Raw genomic sequence first — 21,957 nt, forward strand, 5'->3', positions numbered from 1 at the left:
GTGCAGGACCCACTTAAACCATCGGTCCCTCGTCAGAGACCGGAACACGTTACCAGTAGATTAAGGAACTTAGATCATAGAATAGCCACACTAGGACAATTATTCAACCTATTGATACTATTATGGCCTTCAAATACACTGGGTTACACATTCATTCAAACCTAGACAATGAGACAGCTTATTTGACAGGGTTCTTTGTCATATAAAATAGACTGAGTTTAGACCTTAAATGAACCACTCAATATAAATGAACACACTTACCCAACTTTGAGCAGACAGAATCACATAGACACAATGAGGGATAAGAATAACAGTTTCTTACCAGCCGGCTTTGTCCTGATTATGGGTCTGTGCATTCTGTCCGTTTGAGAGTAAGTCGGTCAGAGGTTCTGGTCACTCGGTCCCTGTTCCGGGTGTCAGCTGTTATCGGACCACACCGGTACCGATCTGATGACCTCGTTGCCAGGTGCCAAATTGGTAGATATGGAAGTCCGTGATGAGAAGATTTGCTAGCAGTTATCTATCAATAGCATGAAATCACTCCATGTTATGTCAAGACACTTCTCCATGAGAACTCAATGAATTCTACTTTATTATCAACATTAGCAACTCTTATACAGAAAGACGAGGGCGTATTCAAGAGTTACTTGGTACAAAGAGTAGTGTTACATAGGTAACAAAGCTGATTGATCATAAGGCTTATTGACATCTACCAAATAGTCTCAAAGCTCTTAAGGCCCGTCTCAGACATAGAAATTACCTAAGTCAGGATATTACTGTTGCATTAGACAATATTTCTGCTATAGCTGTGTGTCTTCTCTGTTAACATAGCTTAGCCTTATTTAATTTGTCTGTTGACTTCTTATCTTAAAATTCTAGTTCCCGGCACTACAAAGCATAGGTTTTAGTCTTCTATTTAAGGGTTAATAGTCCAATACAAGGTAAGAAACATACACTTATTGCATTCTGAAACTTAGCACTTTATATTCCATGACATAGAGTAAAGGCACTTTATTCATGGGCTGATCATCCTACAGATCCTTGCTAAATCGGGGAAATCAGAGCGATGAATGTTCAGTGTAAATGGCGTCAGCAACTGAACGACTAACACCGGGCTTTATGAACTAAAAGGCTGGACATTTTTAATCAAGACTCTTTGCAAAAAGATATCACTTATAATTAGAGATGAGCGAATGTACTCGTCCGAGCTTGATACTCGTTCGAGTATTAGGGTGTTCGAGATGCTCGTTACTCGTGACGAGTACCACGTGATGTTCGGGTTACTTTCACTTTCATCTCTGAGACGTTAGCGCGCTTTTCTGGCCAATAGAAAGACAGGGAAGGCATTACAACTTCCCCCTGCAACGTTCAAGCCCTATACCACCCCCCTGCAGTGAGTGGCTGGCGAGATCAGGTGTCACCCGAGTATAAAAATCGGCCCCTCCCGCGGCTCGCCACAGATGTGTTCTGACATACTTTAGGGAAAGTGCTGTCTTGGTGGAGCTGCTATAGGGAGAGCGTTAGGAGTATTTTAGGCTTCAAGAACCCCAACGGTCCTTCTTAGGGTCACATCTAACCGTGTGCAGTACTGTGGAGGCTGCTTCTTGCAGTGTTGCACTTTTTTTTTTTCTGTATATCGGCTGTGCAGAGCATTGCGCCCTGCAGTAATTAGACATAGTGCAGGGCCAGTAGTGGTGAGGCAGGGACAGAACACATATATTGTGAGGCAGGGACAGAACACATATATTGTGAGGCAGGGACAGAAGACATATTGATTGAATATAGGCAGTGGGCCTTTGCAAAAACCTTTGGGGAAAAACATCTATTTGGGCTGCCTGTGACTGTCCTCAGTGTTCTGGGTCTGTGCTGGGTGTAGTAGTCCTCCTAATTCATACGCAGCCAGCTAAGTGTTACAGCAGGCTTGCGCAAAATTATTTCCTGGCTCTGTGTTGGCTGTTAAATCACCGCTGTATTGCAGTCCACAGTGCAACACTCTGCAGTTCTTTGACATACTCCAGGGCCAGTAGCGGTGACGCAGAGAGAGAAGAGATATATTTATTGAATATAGGCAGTGGGCCTTTGCAAAAACATTTGGGGAAAAAAATCTATTTGGGCTGCCTGTGACTGTCCTCAGTGTTCTGGGTCTCTGCTGGGTGTAGTAGTCCTCCTAATTCATACGCAGCCAGCTAAGTGTTACAGCAGGCTTGCGCAAAATTATTTCCTGGCGTTCCGTAAGCAAAGTCAGCCTCCAACCACAGGCCAATAAGTGGCACATTTAATTACAGCGTTCTGTTTCTGCACTACTGGTAATACACCATGCTGAGGGGTAGGGGTAGGCCTATAGGACGTGGACGCGGGCGAGGGCACGGAGGCCCAAGTCAGGGTGTGGGCACAGGCCGAGCCAGTGCGGTGGCCAGGGGTAGAGGCAGGGCCAGACCGAATAATCCACCAAATGTTTCCCAAAGCGCCCTCTCGCGCCATGCCACCCTGCAGAGGTCAAGGTGCTCAACGGTGTGGCAGTTTTTCACAGAGACGCCTGACGACCGGCGAACAGTGGTGTGCAACCTTTGTCGCACCAAGATCAGCTGGGGAGCCACCACCACCAGCATGCGCAGGCATATGATGGCCAAGCACCCCACAAGGTGGGGCGAAGGCCGTTCACCGCCTCCGGTTTGCACCACTGCCTCTCCCCCTGTGCCCCAACCTGCCACTGAGATCCAACCCCCCTCTGAGGACACAGGCACTACCGTCTCCTGGCCTGCACCCACACCCTCACCTCACCTCCGCTGTCCTCGGCCCCATCCAGCAATGTCTCTCAGCGCAGCGTCCAGACGTCGCTAGCGCGACTGTTTGAGCGCGAGCGCAAGTACGCCACTCAAGCGTTAACGTGCACATTGCCAAATTGATCAGCCTGGAGATGCTGCCATATAGGCTTGTGGAAACGGAGGCTTTCAAAAGCATGATGGCGGCGGTGGCCCCGCGCTACTCGGTTCCTAGTCGCCACTACTTTTCCCGATGTGCCGTCCCAGCTCTGCAAGACCACGTCTCCCGCAACATTGTACGCACCCTCACCAACGCGGTTACTGCCAAGGTCCACTTAACAACAGACACGTGGACAAGCACAGGCGGGCAGGGCCACTATATCTCCCTGACGGCACATTGGGTGAATTTAGTGGAGGCTGGGACAGAGTCAGAGCCTGGGACCGCTCACGTCCTACCCAGCCCCCGAATTGCATGCCCCAGCTCGGTGGTGGTATCTGCGGCGGTGTATGCTTCCTCCACTAAAGCACCCTCCTCCTCCGCAACCTCTGTCTCGCAATCAAGATGTGTCAGCAGCAGCACGTCGCCAGCAGTCGGTGTCGCGCGGCATGGCAGCACAGCGGTGGGCAAGCGTCAGCAGGCCGTGCTGAAACTACTCAGCTTAGGAGAGAAGAGGCAGACGGCCCACGAACTGCTGCAGGGTCTGACAGAGCAGACGGACCGCTGGCTTGCGCCGCTGAGCCTCCAACCGGGCATGGTCGTGTGTGACAACGGCCGTAACCTGGTGGCGGCTCTGCAGCTCGGCAGCCTCACGCACGTGCCATGCCTGGCCCATGTCTTTAATTTGGTGGTTCAGCGCTTTCTGAAAAGCTACCCACACTTGTCATACCTGCTCGGAAAGGTGCGCCGGCTCTGCGCACATTTCTGCAACTCCAAGACGGACGCTGCCACCCTGCGGACCCTGCAACATCGGTTTCATCTGCCAGTGCACCGACTGCTGTGCGACGTGCCCACACAGTGGAACTCTACGCTCAACATGTTGGCCAGGCTCTATGAGCAGCGTAGAGCTATTGCGGAATACCAACTCCAACATGGGTGACGTAGTGGGAGTCAGCCTCCTCAATTATTTACAGAGGAGTGGGCCTGGTTGGCAGCCATCTGGCAGGTCCTTGGAAACTTTGAGGAGTCTACCCAGATGCTGAGCGGGGATGCTGCAATCATTAGCATCACCATTCCTCTGCTATGCCTCTTGAGAAGTTCCCTGCAAAGCATAAAGGCAGACGCTTTGCACTCGGAAACGGAGGCGGGGGAAGACAGTATGTCGCTGGATAGTCAGAGCACCCTCCTGTCTATATCTCAGCGCGTTGAGGAGGAGGAGGGGGAGGAGCATGAGGAGGAGGGGGAAGAGACAGCTTGGCCCACTGCTGAGGGTACACATGCTGCTTGCCTGTCATCCTTTCAGCGTGTATGGCCAGAGGAGGAGGAGGAGGATCCTGAAAGTGATCTTCCTAGTGAGGACAGCCATGTGTTGCGTACAGGTACCCTGGCACACATGGCTGACTTCATGTTAGGATGCCTTTCTCGTGACCCTCGCGTTACACGCATTCTGGCCACTACGGATTACTGGGTGTACACACTGCTCGACCCACGGTATAAGGAGAACCTTTCCACTCTCATTCCCGAAGAGGAAAGGGGTTCACCAGCGGACAGCAGCGATACCTAAGCAATACGTAGGCTGCACCCGCAGATGGAAGCATCGTTCTCTATCACCATCAAAAACGGGGACCTTTTTGCTTCATCAATCTGTGTATAATATTCCTCCTCCTCCTCCTGCTCCTCCTCCTGAAACCTCACATAATCACGCCGAACGGGCAATTTTTCTTAGGCCCACAAGGCTCACTCATATAATTTTTCTAAACAATTTTTATACGTTTCAATGCTCATTAAAGCGTTGAAACTTTCACCTCCACCAATTTTTATTTTAACTGGGCTGCCTCCAGGCCTAGTTACCAATTAAGCCACATTAACCAAAGCGATTAATGGGTTTCACCTGCCCTCTTGGTTGGGCATGGCCAATTTTTCTGAGGTACATTAGTACTGTTGGTACACCAATTTTTGGGGGCCCTCGCCTACAGTGTAATCAAATTAATTTTTTGCCCACCTGCATTACAGCTGACGTTACATCACCTGTGTTGGGCACTGCAATGGGATATATTTATGTACCGCCGGTGGCTTCCTGGCACCCACCCATGCTGTCGGTCCACAGGGAGTTGTAACTGCATGTGTCCACTTCTAAAGAACCCCAGTGTGACTGGGGCATGCAGTGTGGGCCGAAGCCCACCTGCATTAAGCACGACATTACCTCAGCTGTGTTGGGCACTGCAATGGGATATATTTATATACCGCCGGTGGGTTCCAGGGAGCCACCAATGCTGTCGGTCCACACGGAGTTGTAACTGCATGTGTCCACTTCTAAAGAACCCCAGTCTGACTGGGGCATGCAGTGTGGGCCGAAGCCCACCTGCATTAAGCACGACATTACCTCAGCTGTGATGGGCAATGCAATGGGATACATTTATGTACCGCCGGTGGGTTCCAGGGAGCCACCCATGCTGTGGGTGCACACGGAATTCCCATTGCGGAGTTGTACCTGCCTGTGACTATTTATAAAAAACCGCGGTCTGACTGGGGCATGCAGACACCTTGACAGAATGAATAGTGTGTGGCACATAGGTTCCCCATTGCTATGCCCACGTGTGCACCTCCAGATGGAGGTGGCACAGGATTGGATTTCTCATTGCTTCTGTAAAGCATTGTGGACTATCGCCCCGCCCCTTTTAAAGAGGGTCACTGCCTAGCCGTGCCAACCCTCTGCAGTGTGTGCCTGCGGTTCCTCCTCATGGCAGACGCACTTATAAATAGACATGAGTGTGGCGTGGCATGAGGGCAGCTGAAGGCTGGGCAGGGACACTTTGGTGTGCGCTGTGGACACTGGGTCGTGTGTGTGTGGGGGGGGTGCTTGCTCAGCATGTAACTCAGGAGAAGTGGCAGCGGAGTGTCATGCAGGCAGTGATTGTGCTTTGTTGGAGGTAGTGTGGTGCTTAGCTAAGGTATGCATTGCTAATGAGGGCTTTTCAGAAGTAAAAATTGTTGGGAGGGGGGGCCCACTCTTGCCGCTATTGTGGCTTAATAGTAGGACCTGAGAACTTGAGATGCAGCCCAACATGTAGCCCCTCGCCTGCCCTATCCGTTGCTGTGTCGTTCCCATCACTTTCTTGAATTGCCCCGATTTTCACAAATGAAAACCTTAGCGAGCATCGGCAATATACAAAAATGCTCGGGTCGCCCATTGACTTCAATGGGGTTCGTTACTCGAAACGAACCCTCGAGCATCGGGATAATTTCGTCCCGAGTAACGAGCACCCGAGCATTTTGGTGCTCGCTCATCTCTACTTATAATGTATAAGAGCATTTAATTATCATAACAACAAAAAGAATGACATCTGTTGTAGACATATACTGAAATAAGACTTTACTGTGACAGGAAAGCAGAACCCAAGCAACCCTAGATCTCCATTTCCATTATCATCTGTTCCACCACATAATAGAATGGAGTTACTCCTTCACACAATTGGCCAAGCTCAGTCCGAAGACTCTCATCTGCATGGAGGACACAGATAATACCACTCCCTGCAGGCAATGCTTGTACTGCTATCTTCAACTGCTCTAGGATGTGGACCTTTGCACAAGATGGGTCATTTCCGAACAAATCTATGTCTAGACGGTGTAGTTCCTCTGCCAAGGGAATTGGATAGGCAGGGGTACCAAGACTAAGAAACCCTTGTAGATAGGCTTGGGTGCCACCACAGCTGGTTGTAACTCTGGAAGAAGATGCCGAGTCATTAGAATCCCCAGGATGTGAATAAATCCAGACAATCTGTCGTCTCAGTAGAAGATTTAAATTGGACTTATGAGTGGTAAGAGGGAGCCAGCCTTGAACTAGTAATCCACCAGAAAGGAGCTCTTCTCTTGACTTAGACTCCTCAAAGAATCTGAGAATTTCCTCTGCTCCGAGAATAGTTAGGTTTTTGGATCTGTCCAAATCATTCACTCGAGACTCCATTAAGTTGAGCACTGCTTCTAACTGGTCAGCGGGAAGGAGTAACGGCATCACTGCCTAACAAGGAACATAAAGGACAGGAGGCAGTGGTTCAAATTCACAAGATGTCTCTGTATATTTCATGTGACAAATGCTGTAATGATACAAAACAGTGACCGCACAGAACAAGTCATTCTGGTTAATAGTGATCAGGTAACTTTAATGAGTAACCTACCTTAGAGTTGATTACTTTGTATTTCGTCAACATGGCAGCTGGTGGATTCTCTGGCCGGGTCAAACGGACTCTTTTAACCTCTGGGTGATCAGAATGTAGAGTATTGAAGCAAAACTTTTGAATCATTCCAGCTAACCCGCGTCCTCTCATCCAGGGGGCTACCCGAAGACCTTCCACCACCGCAGTCGTTCCATCATCAAGCAATATGAATGACTCGAAGCCCACCTGACAATCCATAATGAGAAGAGCAAGATGAACATAAAGTAATTCACAAACTGTCCGGTCTACTGTAAGTTCTGGACATAGAAATGACTCTGCCCTAAATAGATCATTATTGTCCTCTTTGTTCTAGTCATGTTTTTATAAAAAGTTCTTCAAGTTTCTAATGCAGGGTGTAGTCTATAAATCCGATCCAGCACTATATCTCACTACTGGGGTCCTATATTGAGACAACAATAGCATACTTGAATAGAAAGCATTGATGTGCTACACAATGGTCTAGTGCACAGGCCCCTAGGGGCCCCAAAAATTGGATTTCAATTTTGTACTGTGGACCTTGTAAGGAATAGACAGCAAAACCCAATTGCAAAGTTAAAGAATAGGCCATACTACCAGAATTAACGTTTCCTTACTTCAGTCATAGCAGCGGTCCCAGGACACCTAGGGAAGCATGGTCAGCAGATTTCTGCTTCTCACACACTACTCTTCAACTTTGCAATTGGGTTTTACTCTCTATATCTTAAAGAGGCCACAACACAAAATTAAAATCAATGTTCCGGGGCCCACTCGGTTAGTGCGTCGTACCATCATGTAGCACATCAATGCCTTCCTATTCAAGTACACTATAGTTATCTGACTATAGGACACCAGTACTGAGATATAGCGCTAGATCCGGCTTTTTGACTACATCCTGTATACTTTGCGTCTTAACCCCTTAGTGACCAAGCCTGTTTGCGCCTTAATGACCAGGCCAAATTTTGCAAATCTGACATGTGTCACTTTAACATGGAAAAACACCAGAAAGGTTTGGCATATCCAAGCGATTCTGACATTGTTTTTTCGCCACATGTTGTACTTCATTTAGGCGGAAAAAATAGACCGATAGAATTTGTGTTTATTAAAATCGCCAAAATTGGGAACATTTTGAAAAAATCGTCATTTTTTCACATTTCCAACTGCAATATCTTAAATATGTGCAAACATAATATATAAATTTTTGCTAAGATTTATATTTCCACCCATTTACTTTATTTTGGGTGCACATTGGAAAAATTTTCGTTTTTTTTTTAACCATTTAGGAGACGTACAAATTTAACATTACTTTTTAGCATTTTGAGGAACACTTTGTTTTCCTATACCAAGCCAAGATTGGAAAGGCTCATGAGTGTCAGAATAATAGATACCCCCCCCCCCCAAATGACCCCATTTTAAAAACTACACCCCTTAGAGTATTCACTGAGGGGTGCCATGAGTATTTTGACCCCACAGTTTTTTTTCAGGAATTAATTCAATTTAGAGGAGAAAAAGTAAAATTTCATATTTTTGCAAATATGTCATTTTAAAGACATATTTTTTTCCTATAGTTTGCATGAAAATCAGGATTTACACCCCAAAATGGATACCCCTTTTTCTCCCGTGTTCAGAAATATACCCATTGTGGCCCTATTGTTATATCTGAGTCCACAACGGGGCCCAAAATGAAAGGAGTAGTCAGTGTCTTTCAAAACAGAAATTTTGCTTTAAGTCCTTTTAGGCCCCATAGCACACATGTAGAGTTCTTGAGCACCCAAAACCATAGAAAACCCCCACAAATGACCCCATTTTGAAAACTAGACCCCTTAACGAATTTATCTAGGGGTGTACTGCGGATTTTGACCTGACAGTTTTTGAATGAATTCAAACCAAGCAAAAGGAAAAAATTGTGATTTTCGTTTTTTCAGCAATTCTGTCATTTTAAAAACAGCTTTTTTTGTGCAGCACACATATGAATGAAGACTTGCACCCAAAAGTGGATACCCCTGTTTGTCCCGTGTTCAGAAACATACCCATTGTGGCCCTAATCATATGTCTGGATACACAACGGAGCCCAAAAACAAAGGAGCCACCGGTGGCTTTCGGAACACAAATTTTGCTTAAAGTCCTTTAAGGCCCCATTGCCCACTTGTAGAGTTCTTGAGCGCCCAAAACCATGGAGAACCCCCACAAATTACCCCATTTTGAAAACTAGACTCCTTAACGAATTTATCTAGGGGTGTACTGCGTATTTTGACCCCACAGTTTTTGAATAAATTCAAGCAAAGCAAAAGGAAAAAATTAGGATTTTTGTTTTTTTGGCAATTCTGTCATTTTAAAAACAGCTTTTTTTGTACAGCACACATATGAAGGAAGACTTGCACCCCAAAATGGATACCCCTGTTTGTGCTGTTTTCAGAAATATACCCATTGTGGCCCTAATCTTATGTCCGCATGCACAACGGGGCCCAAAATGAAAGGAGTAATCGGTGGCTTTTAGGCGCCATTGCCCACTTGTAGAGTTCTTGAGCGGCCAAAACCATAGAGAACCCCCACAAATGACCCCATTTTGAAAACTAGACCCCTTATCGAATTTATTTAGGGGTGTACTGTGTATTTTAACCCTACAATTTTTGAATAGATCTAAGCAAAGCAGTAGGAAAAAATTACGATTTTCATTTTTTGGGCTATTGTGTCAATTTAAAAACAGGTTTTTTTGTACAGCACACATATAAATGAAGGCTTTCACCCCAAAATGGATACCCCTGTTTGTCCCGTGTTCAGAAACATACCCATTGTGGCCCTAATATACTTACAGGACCCATGGCAAGGCCTATAAAGGAAGGAACACCCGTTGGATTTCAAGGTACCACTGAATAAATTTCAGGCCCCATTGCCCACTTATAGAGCCATTGAGCGGCTAAAACTATAAAGAACCCCCTCAAATGACCCCATTTTGAAAACTAGACCCCTTAACGAATTCATCTAGGGGTGTACTGCGTATTTTGACCCCACAGTACTTGAATGAATCTAAGCAAAGCAGAAGGAAAAAGTTACGATTTTAAATTTTTTTGGCAATTTTTTCAATTTAAAAACAGTTTTTTTGTACAATGTACATAGGAATGAAGACATTCACACCAAAATGGATACCCCCATTTGTCCCGAGTTCAGAAACATACCCAATGTGGCACTAATCTACTTACAGGACGCATGGCAAGGCCTATAAAGGACGGAACACCTGTTGGATTTTAGGGCACAACTGAATAAATTCCAGGCCCCATTGCTTATTTGTACGGAATAAAAATTGACTCCCTAAAAATTCCCCCCCCTCCCTCCCCCACACACTCCGCGCCCTTTTTGGCGTTCGCAAATCTTAGATAAAAGTAATAATGTGAACTGTGTAGTATTTCCGAAGACAGGGGTAATTACGGAGGCTGGTTGGAATGGGCCCATGGGGCAATAAAACCGGTATCCCCCCTCCTCTCATGTATTTTGAGGGGCTTTTCTTGACCTCAGTGGCGGGTATGGGGTGTAAAAAGTGGCGTTCCGTGAGTCTTTGTAAGCTTGCTGAGGTGCGGCGGTCTCACATAGAAGGCGCTCAACAAGCTGCTCTTGGAACTTCAGGAAGGCGAGCGTTCCCGGGGCTTCTTGGAAATTACGTATTACAGGTAGCGGTCTGAATAATGCCGGGCTCATGCGGGTGCAGGCGGAATCCGTTTGCGGAGGCCCGCAGCAGATCCTAGCTGTGAGCCAGCTGTGACCCTGCGTACGGCCGCGTAATGTACTGCACATAACTGCCTACTCACACAGGCGTTCATGCGCAGTACACCTTTTTTTTTGTTTGTATTTCCCCCACCGTCGCTTAGCGATGACGCGGGTACCCGCAGCCCGTATACAACATAGTTGCGTATGGGCTGCGGGTATATCTGCGACCATGGAGCACAATGGGCTCCATGCTGCGGATAGCCACGGTAAAATAGAACCTGCTGCATTCTCTTATCTGTGAGTGGATTACACAATTCCGACCCGCTAATGTGAGCGGAATTGTGTAATCCAATGCGATTGATCCGCGTATTACCGCGGATCAGACGCATGCGGAATCCGTAATTCCTATCCGGTCATGTGAGACTGGCCAAAGATAGATCGCTACCTTTTTATCACGTGACTGGGGAACGCTCAACGAGGCCACCCGTCACTGCTCCAGGCTCTCAGCGACTGTTGGTCACTGGGAGCAAGGAGATTTTAAGTTTCCTGGGCTCCCCGACTCCTGCGCATGTGTCCGGCTTTTTGCCGGCAATCGCATGTGCAGAATTCGGGAAGGTCCGCGGAGGAGGATTGCGTCGGAGTTCAAATACGCAGGCCTCCGGTAAAAAGATTCACCTCCTCTCACCGATCGCATCAGTGAGGGGAGATGAAGCTTCAAATTTTTTTTTTACTTTTACGTGATCGCCATTATTGGATAATGGCGAACACGTGACCAGGAACTGCTCACCGCGGCCCCCCGTGAAATCTCCATGCTCTTGGCTACATTTTGTAGCCAGTAGCAGAGAGAATTTAAATTATCCTGGCAATCCACAGCTTTTGCGCCTGTGTCCGGCATTTTGGCGACGGGCGCGTGCGCAGAAGCTGTGGTAAGGTCCGCGGATAAATCCGGGGGCCTTAGGTACGTACTTTCATCCTCCCTTATGGATATGATCCGTGAGGGGAGATGAAACGTACGCTTTTTAAACTTTTTAAAACTTTTTTTTACTTTTTTTTTTTTTTACTTTTTTACACTTTTTTTTCACTTTACATGATCACTGTCATCCATTGGATGACAGTGATCATGTCCCCGGTATAATCTCTCTGCTCCTAGCTACACATGGCAGCCAGGAGCAGAGGGATTTTAAATTTCCCGGGGCTCGAGCCCCTCTGTGCACGCGCCCGATGTCAATCATCGGGCGCGCATGCGCAGACGGGGATTCGGGTCTCAGGGACATCGGGACACCGCTGAGGACTGGGGGTGAGTATTTTTACCTCCCCTCATGGATCCGATCCATGACGGGAGGTGAAACTGACTTTTTTAAAACTTTTTTTTAACTTTTTCGCGATCGCCGCTATCCATTGGCTAACGACGATCGCGGTACCGGGGACCGCTCACCACGGTCCCGGCTGACATCTCCTGCCTCCCGGCTACCTACAGGAGCCGGGAGAAAGGAGATTTTAAATCTCCCGCGCCGCCGGGCCTTCGGGGGCCCGGAGCGGCAGGAGAGCGGGGAGCAGCGTGCCGGACCTGGGTGAGTATTTTCAGCTGCTCCGATGGATCCGATACATCAGGGCAGCTACTTTTTTTTAACTTTTTCGCGATCGCCGCTATCCATTGGCTAACGACGATCACGGTACCGGGGACCGCTCACCACGGTCCCGGCTGACATCTCCTGCCTCCCGGCTACCTACAGGAGCCGGGAGAAAGGAGATTTTAAATCTCCCGCGCCGCCGGGCCTTCGGGGGCCCGGAGCGGCAGGAGAGCGGGGAGCAGCGTGCCCGACCTGGGTGAGTATTTTCAGCTGCTCCGATGGATCCGATACATCAGGGCAGCTGAATCTTTAACTTTTTTTGTACTTTTATTTACTTTTTTGCGATCGGCGTTATCCATGGGATAGACGCCGATCGCAATGCCGGGGGGGGGGGTCCCCGCAGCCCGGGATGACAGCTCCATGCTGTCGGCCACCTGCGGACACCGACAGCATGGAGCTGTCACGTCCACAGCCCGAGGGGCTTTATTCTCTGCAGGACACGTGTTTTTACATCCTCAGAGAATAAAGCCCACTTCGGGAGGATGTAAAAAGGCTATGGCCCGGTCGTTAATGGGTTAATCCCTCAACTTTTTCAAGATCTCCACTTGTGGCCTTTCCACACAACAGATGAGATTGTTACAATGTATCAGTCTAGACATCCTTCAAACACAACATAAAGCTCTCTCAAATTCCAAACTCAAAGCTAATGGCCAGGGCCGGGTAATAGAGAGGGAACACAGGACCTGTTTCTGGGGGGTTTACCACCTTGGGGACCTGGGAGAACTTAGAATCACCAACCTTGACCAAGCCAATAAAACTTCTGATGATTGGAAGAACCAGTTGTCTGCCAGATATAAGACAAGGAATAGAGACCCCCACCAAAGTTTTAGCTCGGGGTCTTGTCCAACCTTAGGGCTTATTCAGATGAGCGGGACTAATGTTGGTAGTTGAAGAACAAAGCACTTTTATGTTTAATCCTTTGATTAATTTTAAAATTATAAATGGCAAAAACAGAGTTCAAAAGTAATAATTACAATGAACTGCAGCAGTGTCGCCAGTTTATACTTAGGGTAGGACTGAGAGCCCGGGGTGAAAGTCCATATAGTCCAAGAGGTCCTCAGCTTGTATAGAAATTCCAAGTCTAAGTTAAGATCCCTTCTGGAGGGTTTACTTAACTTTTGAGCTCAGAGTGACCCTGTGTTTAGTGGTTTTTTCAGAGAATGGCTGCAAATACCAGAACACTGCTTAATATTAACTTAAGGGGTTGTTAAATCAACATTGAAGGGAAAGGTAGAGTAAATAAAGAGAAAGAAAGACCAAGGGGGGGGGGGGTGAGACAAAGAGTAACAGAGTAGGGGATAGAAAACGAGAAAGAACTGAGAAGAAGAGAGGAAGGTGGGGGATGGGAAGAAACAGTACTATAAGTATGGTGGGAGACGAAACCGAAAAATGAGATATGGGACCAGAATGAGGAGGGGGGGGGGATATGTTGGCCTAATCTAATCACCCCAATAGATTCATGAACTCTGACCTATGCTGGAAGGAGATCCATGGCCCCCATGGCCTATACCTCCTCTGGAGCCAAGGGCATCTCCTGCCACCAATTCTTCCATGTGCATTATTTAATTATTTAGCTCTTGAATAAACTCTACTACGGAAGGTACGTGGGGGGTTCAACAATGGCGAGGAATTACAGTTCACACTGCTGTTAAAAAATGGCACAATAAACCTTTCTTAGCCTGGGCAAAGAAAGCACTTTTAGGCCCAATGTCCACAGGCGGATTTGATTTGCGGAATCTGCGCGGTGGCCCTGCGTGGAAGATCCGCAATTCAATACACTCATAGGGAATCATGGATGTCCGCAACTGAATTAAAGAATGTGGATTTGTTTTACGGACCTTTGGGTGCAGAAAACAAATCGCAGCATGCTCCATTTCAGTGCTGTTCCCACACGGCTTCCATTGAAGTCAATGAAAGCCAACCAATTCGCGGCCCTAATGCAATTCAATTGCAGATGGGCCGCAGGAAAGCAGTTTAAAAATAAATAAATCTGTACTGCCCATGTGAGCCGGCGCACGGCTGGCACACCCGCACATCCGCAATACAGAAGAATGAAGACAGGTACGTGCGGTCGCTGGCTCCGGGTAGGGTCGGATTCCACTACGTAGACATGAGGCCTTAATTTGTGTGTTACATGCATATGTGTAACGTTTTTTTTTACTTCTGTGTGTCAACTTTTTTTTTCCTGCACACATCAAAAAGACAGATGGAGGCCCAATTTTTTCTAGCATTTTTTAGCAATGATCTTTGAAAAACAGAGTACAAACGGTCAGTGCCGGACTGGGATGCCCAGGGCCCACCGGTAAGACTTATTCTGTACAACTACATGCAAATATTACGTGACCACTATGTTCTCCATACACTTCAATAGAGATGTGGCTGCATTGACACGTGGCCCTGTTTCCACTGAAGTACATGGAAAATGTGACAGACGGGAATTGGTTGACTCCCATTCACCCAAAAAGTGTAGATCTTATGTTGAGCTCACCCTAGCTCAGAGCCCACTGGGGGATTCACCGGTCTGAGCCTGCAAACGGATGTATTTTGCTCTTCCGTTAATTTACATGCATGACTGTCATCCAAGAAATCGGACTGCAATTTTTTTCCTTACACAGACCATCATTTTGTGTAGAAAAAACAAATGTCCATCCGAGTGACCCCATCAACTATAATGAGTCAGTTACAAACACAGCCAGCACACAGATGGGAAGATTGCCCTAGTATATAAGCCCCTACTCCAGTCCTGCCGATGGCAGTCTACCAACTCTTCCCTTACAACCGTATAATGTATATGGCAGTCTATCCACTCTTCCCTTACAACCGTATAATGTATATGGCGGTCTACCCACTCTTCCCTTACAACCATCTAATGTATATAGCGGTCTACCCACTCTTCCCTTACAGCCATCTAATGTATATGGCGGTCTACCCACTCTTCCCTTAAAACCATCTAATGTATATGGCGGTCTACCCACTATTCCCTTACAACCATCTAATGTATATGGCGGTCTACCCACTATTCCCTTACAACCATTTAATATATATTGCGGTCTACCCACTCTTCCTTTACAACCATCTAATGTATATGGTGGTCTACCGATTCTACCCTTACTGAACATGTTTGGGGGCAGAAAGATAAGGCATGTTGGATCTCAGATTTCCTGAAGGAGATAAGCAGCTACCAGAGGGGTGTGATGATGTCGTTTTCGCCTCTCACCACTGATGCTTTTTATGAAGGAGTTATCTTGAACCACCAAGAACCTCCTCCCTTCTACTCACCACTTTCCCTTCACATTTGGCTAAAAACATTCTCCTCTGTGGATCCTTCAGCCACGCATGGTACCTGAAAGGCAGATAGTCTACTCCATTGTATATCCCACCAGAGATGGACATCACTTCTTCATAGTCTTCAGCTGTGGCAGGTACAAAATCAACTTTTGGAAAGGAAGTCTCCTCTGCCATGGTGTCACCGCACGATCCGGTTGGGCACTCCAGCAGAAAAAACAAGAAGAGAAGGTTACATAATGCGGTAAAGTTCACCAAGTACGACACACCCCGTCCTGGAACAGATCCTGTCGATCATAGATAGACTGGAGGGGGGGGGGGGGGGAGATGGTTTGATAAGCATTAAAAATGAGGTTTATTGCTTTGATTTGTCTTTATGCTTTTTATCGATTTGGGACATCTGAAAGGCTATAAACAACAACAATATAATCTTAGCTCGACTTGCTGATCATTTACTAAGAGAGTCCAAAAGTGCAAAACTCTAGTTCAGTCAGACTCAAGAATGCAAAGTAAATAGAGATGAGCGAGCACCAAAATGCTCGGGTGTTCGTTACTCGGGACGAAATTTTCGCAATGCTCGAGGGTTCGTTTCGAGTAACGAACCCCATTGAAGTCAATGGGCGACCCGAGCATTTTTGTATTTCGCCGATGCTCGCTAAGGTTTCCATGTGTGAAAATCTGGGCAATTCAAGAAAGTGATGGGAACGACACAGCAACGGATAGGGCAGGCGAGGGGCTACATGTTGGGCTGCATCTCAAGTTCCCAGGTCCCACTATTAAGCCACAATAGCGGCAAGAGTGCCCCCCCCCCCCGCACTGTCAGCGTAAAGATCGTTCTCCTCTGCCATAGCTGTTACAGCTGTGGCAGAGAAGAACGATGTTTGCCCATTGAATTCAATGGAGCCGGCAATACAGCAGGTTCCACTGAAAGCAATGGGCTGCCGGCGATCGCAGGATGAATTGTCGGGAAGGGGTTAAATATATAAGCCCTTCCCTGCAATTCATCCAGAAATGTGTTACAATAAAAATATATACCGGCTTATAAGGCGACGGAGCGTATAAGACGACCCCCCAACTGTCACCTTATACGCCAGGAATACAGTGGAGCAAAGAATAAAAATCATTACTCACTTCTCCTGATGTTCTGCGGCGCTCCTGCAGGCTGTCGCTCCCTCCTGGTCCCCGGCAGAGCATTGCTTTCTGGACGCAGGGCTTGAAATCCCCGCCTCCAGAAACACATGTGCCTTCAGCCAATCACAGCCAGTGACAATGATGTCATTGAATGGCTGTGATTGGCTGTGTTTCTGGAGGCGGGGATGTTAAGCCCTGCGTCCAGAAAGCAATACTCTGCCGGGGACCAGGAGGGAGCGACAGCCTGCAGCAGCACCGCAGAACGTCAGGAGAAGTGAGTAATGATTTTTATTCTTTGCTCCACTGTATTGCCGGCGTATAAGGTGACAGTTGGGGGGTCGTCTTATACGCCGGTATATATTTTTATTGTAACGAATTTCTGGATGAATTGCAGGGAAGGGCTTATATATTTAAAGGGGTTGTCCCGCGAAAGCAAGTGGGGGTATACACTTCTGTATGGCCATATTAATGCACTTTGTAATATACATCGTGCATTAAATATGAGCCATACAGAAGTTATTCACTTACCTGCTCCGTTGCTAGCGTCCCCGTTGCCATGGCTCCGTCTAAATTCGCTGGCAGCTTGCTTTTTTAGACGCGCTTGCGCAGTCCGGTCTTCTCCTCTCAGCACGAGCCGCTTCAGTGTGCTCCCCGCTACAGCTCTTCTGCGCATGCGCAGACGAGCTGTCACTGCTCGGGAGCGCGCTGGAGCGGCCATTCTGTACCATCCTCTGTTAGAGGAAGGTGCAGAGCCGTCGAGCTGTCACGAGAAGCCGCCCTGCTGTCCCGCCGTCCTGCCGCCCAGGTAAGTGATGGGCCGGGGGGGGGGGGGCTGTCGCTGTGTCGGGGGGGGGCTGTCGCTGCTGCCGGGGGGGGGGGGGCTGTCGCTGTGCCGGGGGGCTGCCGCTGTGCCGGGGGGGCTGTCGCTGTGCCGGGGGGGGCTGTCGCTATGCCGGGGGGGCTGTCGCTGTTCCGGGGGGGCTGTCGCTGTGCCGGGGGGGGGGGGCTGCCGCTGTGCCGGGGGGGCTGTCGCTGTGCCGGGGGGGGGGGGCTGTCGCTGTGCCGGGGGGGGTCTGCCGCTGGGCCGGGGGGGCCTTTGTCTTGTGTCAGGGGTCTAGCGCCGGTTACCTGCTGCCTGGCGGTGGGTGACTCTGTGCCGTGGTCGGCCGCGTTCAATCTAGGGGTCCAGTCGGCGGCTGCGGGGCGTCTGGTTGTCAGGGAGACACAGCTGGTAGTGTCTCGGGAGCGCGCACGTCGGGCTACAGCAAGCGATGGGAAAAGGGCCGGCGGCCATCTTGGGAAAATTTTTATAAGTTGCTGAAACGCTGGAACTGTAAGTACAAACCAGCTAGAAAAGTCATTTACAGGGGGGGCTTAGTAATGTTTGCTTAATTAGGGGGACTGGGAAAAAAAAAAATTCACTGCTTCCTCGAAACAACCCCTTTAAGCCCTTCCCGATAATTCATCCCGCGATCGCCGGCAGCCCATTGCTTTCAGTGGAACCTGCTGTATTGCCGGCTCCATTGAATTCAATGGGCAAACATCGTTCTTCTCTGCCACAGCTGTAACAGAGGAGAACGATCTTTACGCTGACAGTGCGGGGGGGGGGGGGGCACTCTTGCCGCTATTGTGGCTTAATAGTGGGACCTGGGAACTTGAGATGCAGCCCAACATGTAGCCCCTCGCCTGCCCTATCCGTTTCTGTGTCGTTCCCATCACTTTCTTCAATTGCCCAGATTTTCACAAACGAAAACCTTAGCGAGCATCGGCGATATACAAAAATGCTCGGGTCGCCCATTGACTTCAATGGGGTTCGTTACTCGAAACGAACCCTCGAGCATTGCGAAAATTTCGTCCCGAGTAACGAGCACCCGAGCATTTTGGTGCTCGCTCATCTCTATTTACTTTGCATTCTTGAGTCTGACGAAGGATTTGTCTTCTATATGTTCTCAATGGGGTCGGCGCTGCTGCCGCCGGCCCCATTGAGCGCATATAGAGAAGATTTATGGCCTTAAGAAGGACCGTTGGGGTTCTTGAAACCTAAAATCACTCCTAACACTCTCCCTATAGCAACTCCACCAAGATACCACTTTCTCTGAACTAATGTCAGAATGCATCTGTGGCGAGCCGCGGGAGGGGCCGATTTATATACTCGGGTGACACCTGATCTCGTCAGCCACTCACTGCAGGGGGGTGGTATAGGGCTTGAACGTCACAGGGGGAAGTTGTAATGCCTTCCCTGTCTTTCAATTGGCCAGAAAAGCGCGCTAACGTCTCAGAGATGAAAGTGAAAGTAACCCGAACATCGCGTGGTACTCGTCACGAGTAACGAGCATCTCGAACACGCTAATACTCGAACGAGTATCAAGCTCGGACAAGTATGCTCGCTCATCTCTAAAAGTAAACAACATGTTTGATATGAGGGACTTACCGTCTTAGAAGAGTTTTTATGAGGTCTTCAAAATCTCTTGCACCCTCTATGAGCTCTTATGCTCTACTGTTATTCCTTCCTGGACATAACTACAATAGAATGGTCTGCTGATCTGAGCACACAAGCTGTGACCATGTGATCACCCCGACAACCTCAGATTCCAGGCATTTAACCCTCTAGATGCTGCAGCCAATTGTAACTTTGGCTTTTATATAGCTTGACAGATGGAGGGGGCTCCCCGGCTAGTCCATCATAGCAGTGCAAAACCTAAGATAGTCCCTCCAGATCTCCCAAAGGTATAAACTGATATAAGTGTTCCAAAACATTATGTACCGTATGCAATCTAATGATATAAATCCCTTGGTTGGATTACAAAAAAAACACAAGAAGCTTAATTTAAAAAACATTCTCCCCCAAAATAAAATATCCCGCTCTTAGGTAAAAATATTTTGTTAATGATGATTGTATTGTTTATAAACGTTTGGGGTAAAATAAAAAAAGGTCTTAAATTATGGGAGATTTGCTATTTTTTTTTTTGCTACCTGGCCAAAAAAATTAACAAAAGTGAGTCAAAAGACTATGTGTACGCCATACCTGGGGCATTAAAACTACAATTCGTCCCACAGTGGACAAATATAAGTGTTATCGCATGAAAAAAAAGTGCCCTGAAGGCCTGAAATAGTCCGATCCTCAGAGCTGCCCATGTGGTGTCCACATGCAGATGAACGTTCATCTTGGCCAAGCGCTTGTGTGCAAGGACCAGTATTTGGCAGCAGGACACCTCTGCCGCCAGCTTATCTCTCAGGGCACAAAATGATCGGGCGTTGCAAATTTAACATCTTGAATCCTCCTTTCTCCCGACTCTACCTACCGTATCACTATCTGTCATGGGAGGGTTGAGCCGCCCCCATACACATTAAAGAGTCATGCTGCTGCTGTTTTTGCAGGTCCAGATGTCAAAACACTAATATGTATGGGGGGCTTTAAGGTTCTGCCCTCTATAAGTGTAGTGTACAGAAGTTAATGTACAGAAGTTTCTAGATGTTTCTGAATTATCTATGTATGTTTTGTACTTATGTATTGTCAGTGTCTTCTATGTGAGCGAATTTGATGTGTATTTCATAGCTGCAGCACTGGAAGGGTTACTGTCTGGGTTATGTCTGGAAATGTATATTTTGGTATGTCATGTGACCTTGTTTTATATATCTGTTTGCAAAGTGCATGACTGAGGTCTTTTTATCAGCCATCTGATTGGGATGATCGAGAGAGGAGCCTGTCTGCACACGGACACCTTCAGTCTGTGTGTAGGGAAGATGGAAGAGGCAGAGAGAATGGCATGTTTGTGTCCTGGTCCCATCGGTACTGGTGTATCTTGTCTCTACTGAAAGAATGGGTGGAGACATGGGTTGGCCTGGTTGAGTTGTAGGGGAGGGCTTGTTGACGCCCACAACAGCGCTCCCATGTCCCCTGCCGAAGATGCTGCTGTCAGTGTCTCGCTTCCCATCTGCCATACCGACCCCACGTCACCCTGCTGCTGTGAGTCTCCCATGCCGAACCCGCTGTCTATGCTCCCTGGGCCGCTGTGACTGTCAGCCGCCATTGGCTGTCTATCGGTTCTCTCTGCCCTGGCGTCCCCACTTGCATCTTCACTGTCACTTTGCTTCTGCACCCCACCCCCCCTGCCATCCTCTGTTCACGGCCCCAATGTCAGTGTGTCCCCTGCGCAGTGCCATGTGACGGAGCCGCGCTCCCTCACTCTCCCTTGGTGCTGCCCTCTCATCCTTGCTTCCGGCTGCGCTGTCAGTGTCCTCCCTAGCTGCCACTGTCAGTCTCCCCACCAGGTACCCATGCTCCCTCACTGTCCTCCGGCGCTCTGTGGTCTAGGCTGCTGTCAGCTGTCAGTCTCCTTTCCGGCAACTGCACTAAGACAGAGAGGGGGGCCGCCTTCTGGGGTACGTGAATGGAATGCCATATTGCTGGGAGGCCGGCTGCAACACAATTACAGCCAGGCCCATTGCAGGGAGGCCAGTGGGGAAGCTGCTTGAAGCTGAGACAAGAGAGTATCGCACAGCACAGACAATCAGCAACTGTGGGTGTACCCTATACTCCCCACAGCGCAATCCCAGGTCTCCACCGATTTTTGTGATGGAGACAAGCACCGGCCCCCATCTACCCAGGCCTCTATGCTAAGGACCAGGAGAAACCACAAGTCCATGAGAGCCCACCGTGCAGCGCTGAGTGCCTATCCTAGAAAGTAAGTGTGCACCAGTAGAGAGTTTGAGAGAGTGAGAAAAAGAGTGGCCGGGAACAGAAACCTACAGATAACTTGGCCTGTGGATTCATCACACCACGAGTCCTCCTGCACCAGTGTCCTGACAGTGGATGTAGATTGTTTTGGACTGCTTTCAAGTTGTTCAAGTTTGTCTTCCAGACTGAGGGTCCACTCCTCGGACGCTGCATAAGTACTACGGGACCAGCAGCACATGCTGTCGCTACTCTCTCTTCTGGACCGTGCCACACTCTCACTGTGATGTAGCTCTTGAAATCCGTTGTGAGAAAGCGCTACGCCCGTGGCTAGGTGGCCTTAGTCTAAAGTGTGTGTAGTGGAGTCTAGTCAATCAGTCTGCAGAGAGCCAAGACACAAGAATATCTGTTGATGTGTCTTTGA

General features: G+C 48.3%; 1 protein-coding gene across 1 annotated transcript; it reads right to left on the bottom strand.

The window, feature by feature from the left end:
- Window positions 1-6,325: 6,325 nt before the first annotated feature.
- On the bottom strand, window positions 6,326-15,986 carry LOC136612989 (probable N-acetyltransferase 16). Its single transcript, XM_066593771.1, has 3 exons — window positions 15,722-15,986; window positions 7,095-7,319; window positions 6,326-6,937 (listed from the first exon to the last, which is right to left on the bottom strand). Exons 1-3 carry the CDS (start codon window positions 15,902-15,904, stop codon window positions 6,326-6,328), a joined length of 1,020 nt encoding a protein of 339 aa, XP_066449868.1. The 5' UTR covers window positions 15,905-15,986.
- Between the last annotated feature and the right edge of the window lie 5,971 nt (window positions 15,987-21,957).

Source organism: Eleutherodactylus coqui, chromosome 2, assembly GCF_035609145.1.
Source record: "Eleutherodactylus coqui strain aEleCoq1 chromosome 2, aEleCoq1.hap1, whole genome shotgun sequence".
NCBI lineage: Eukaryota > Metazoa > Chordata > Amphibia > Anura > Eleutherodactylidae > Eleutherodactylus > Eleutherodactylus coqui.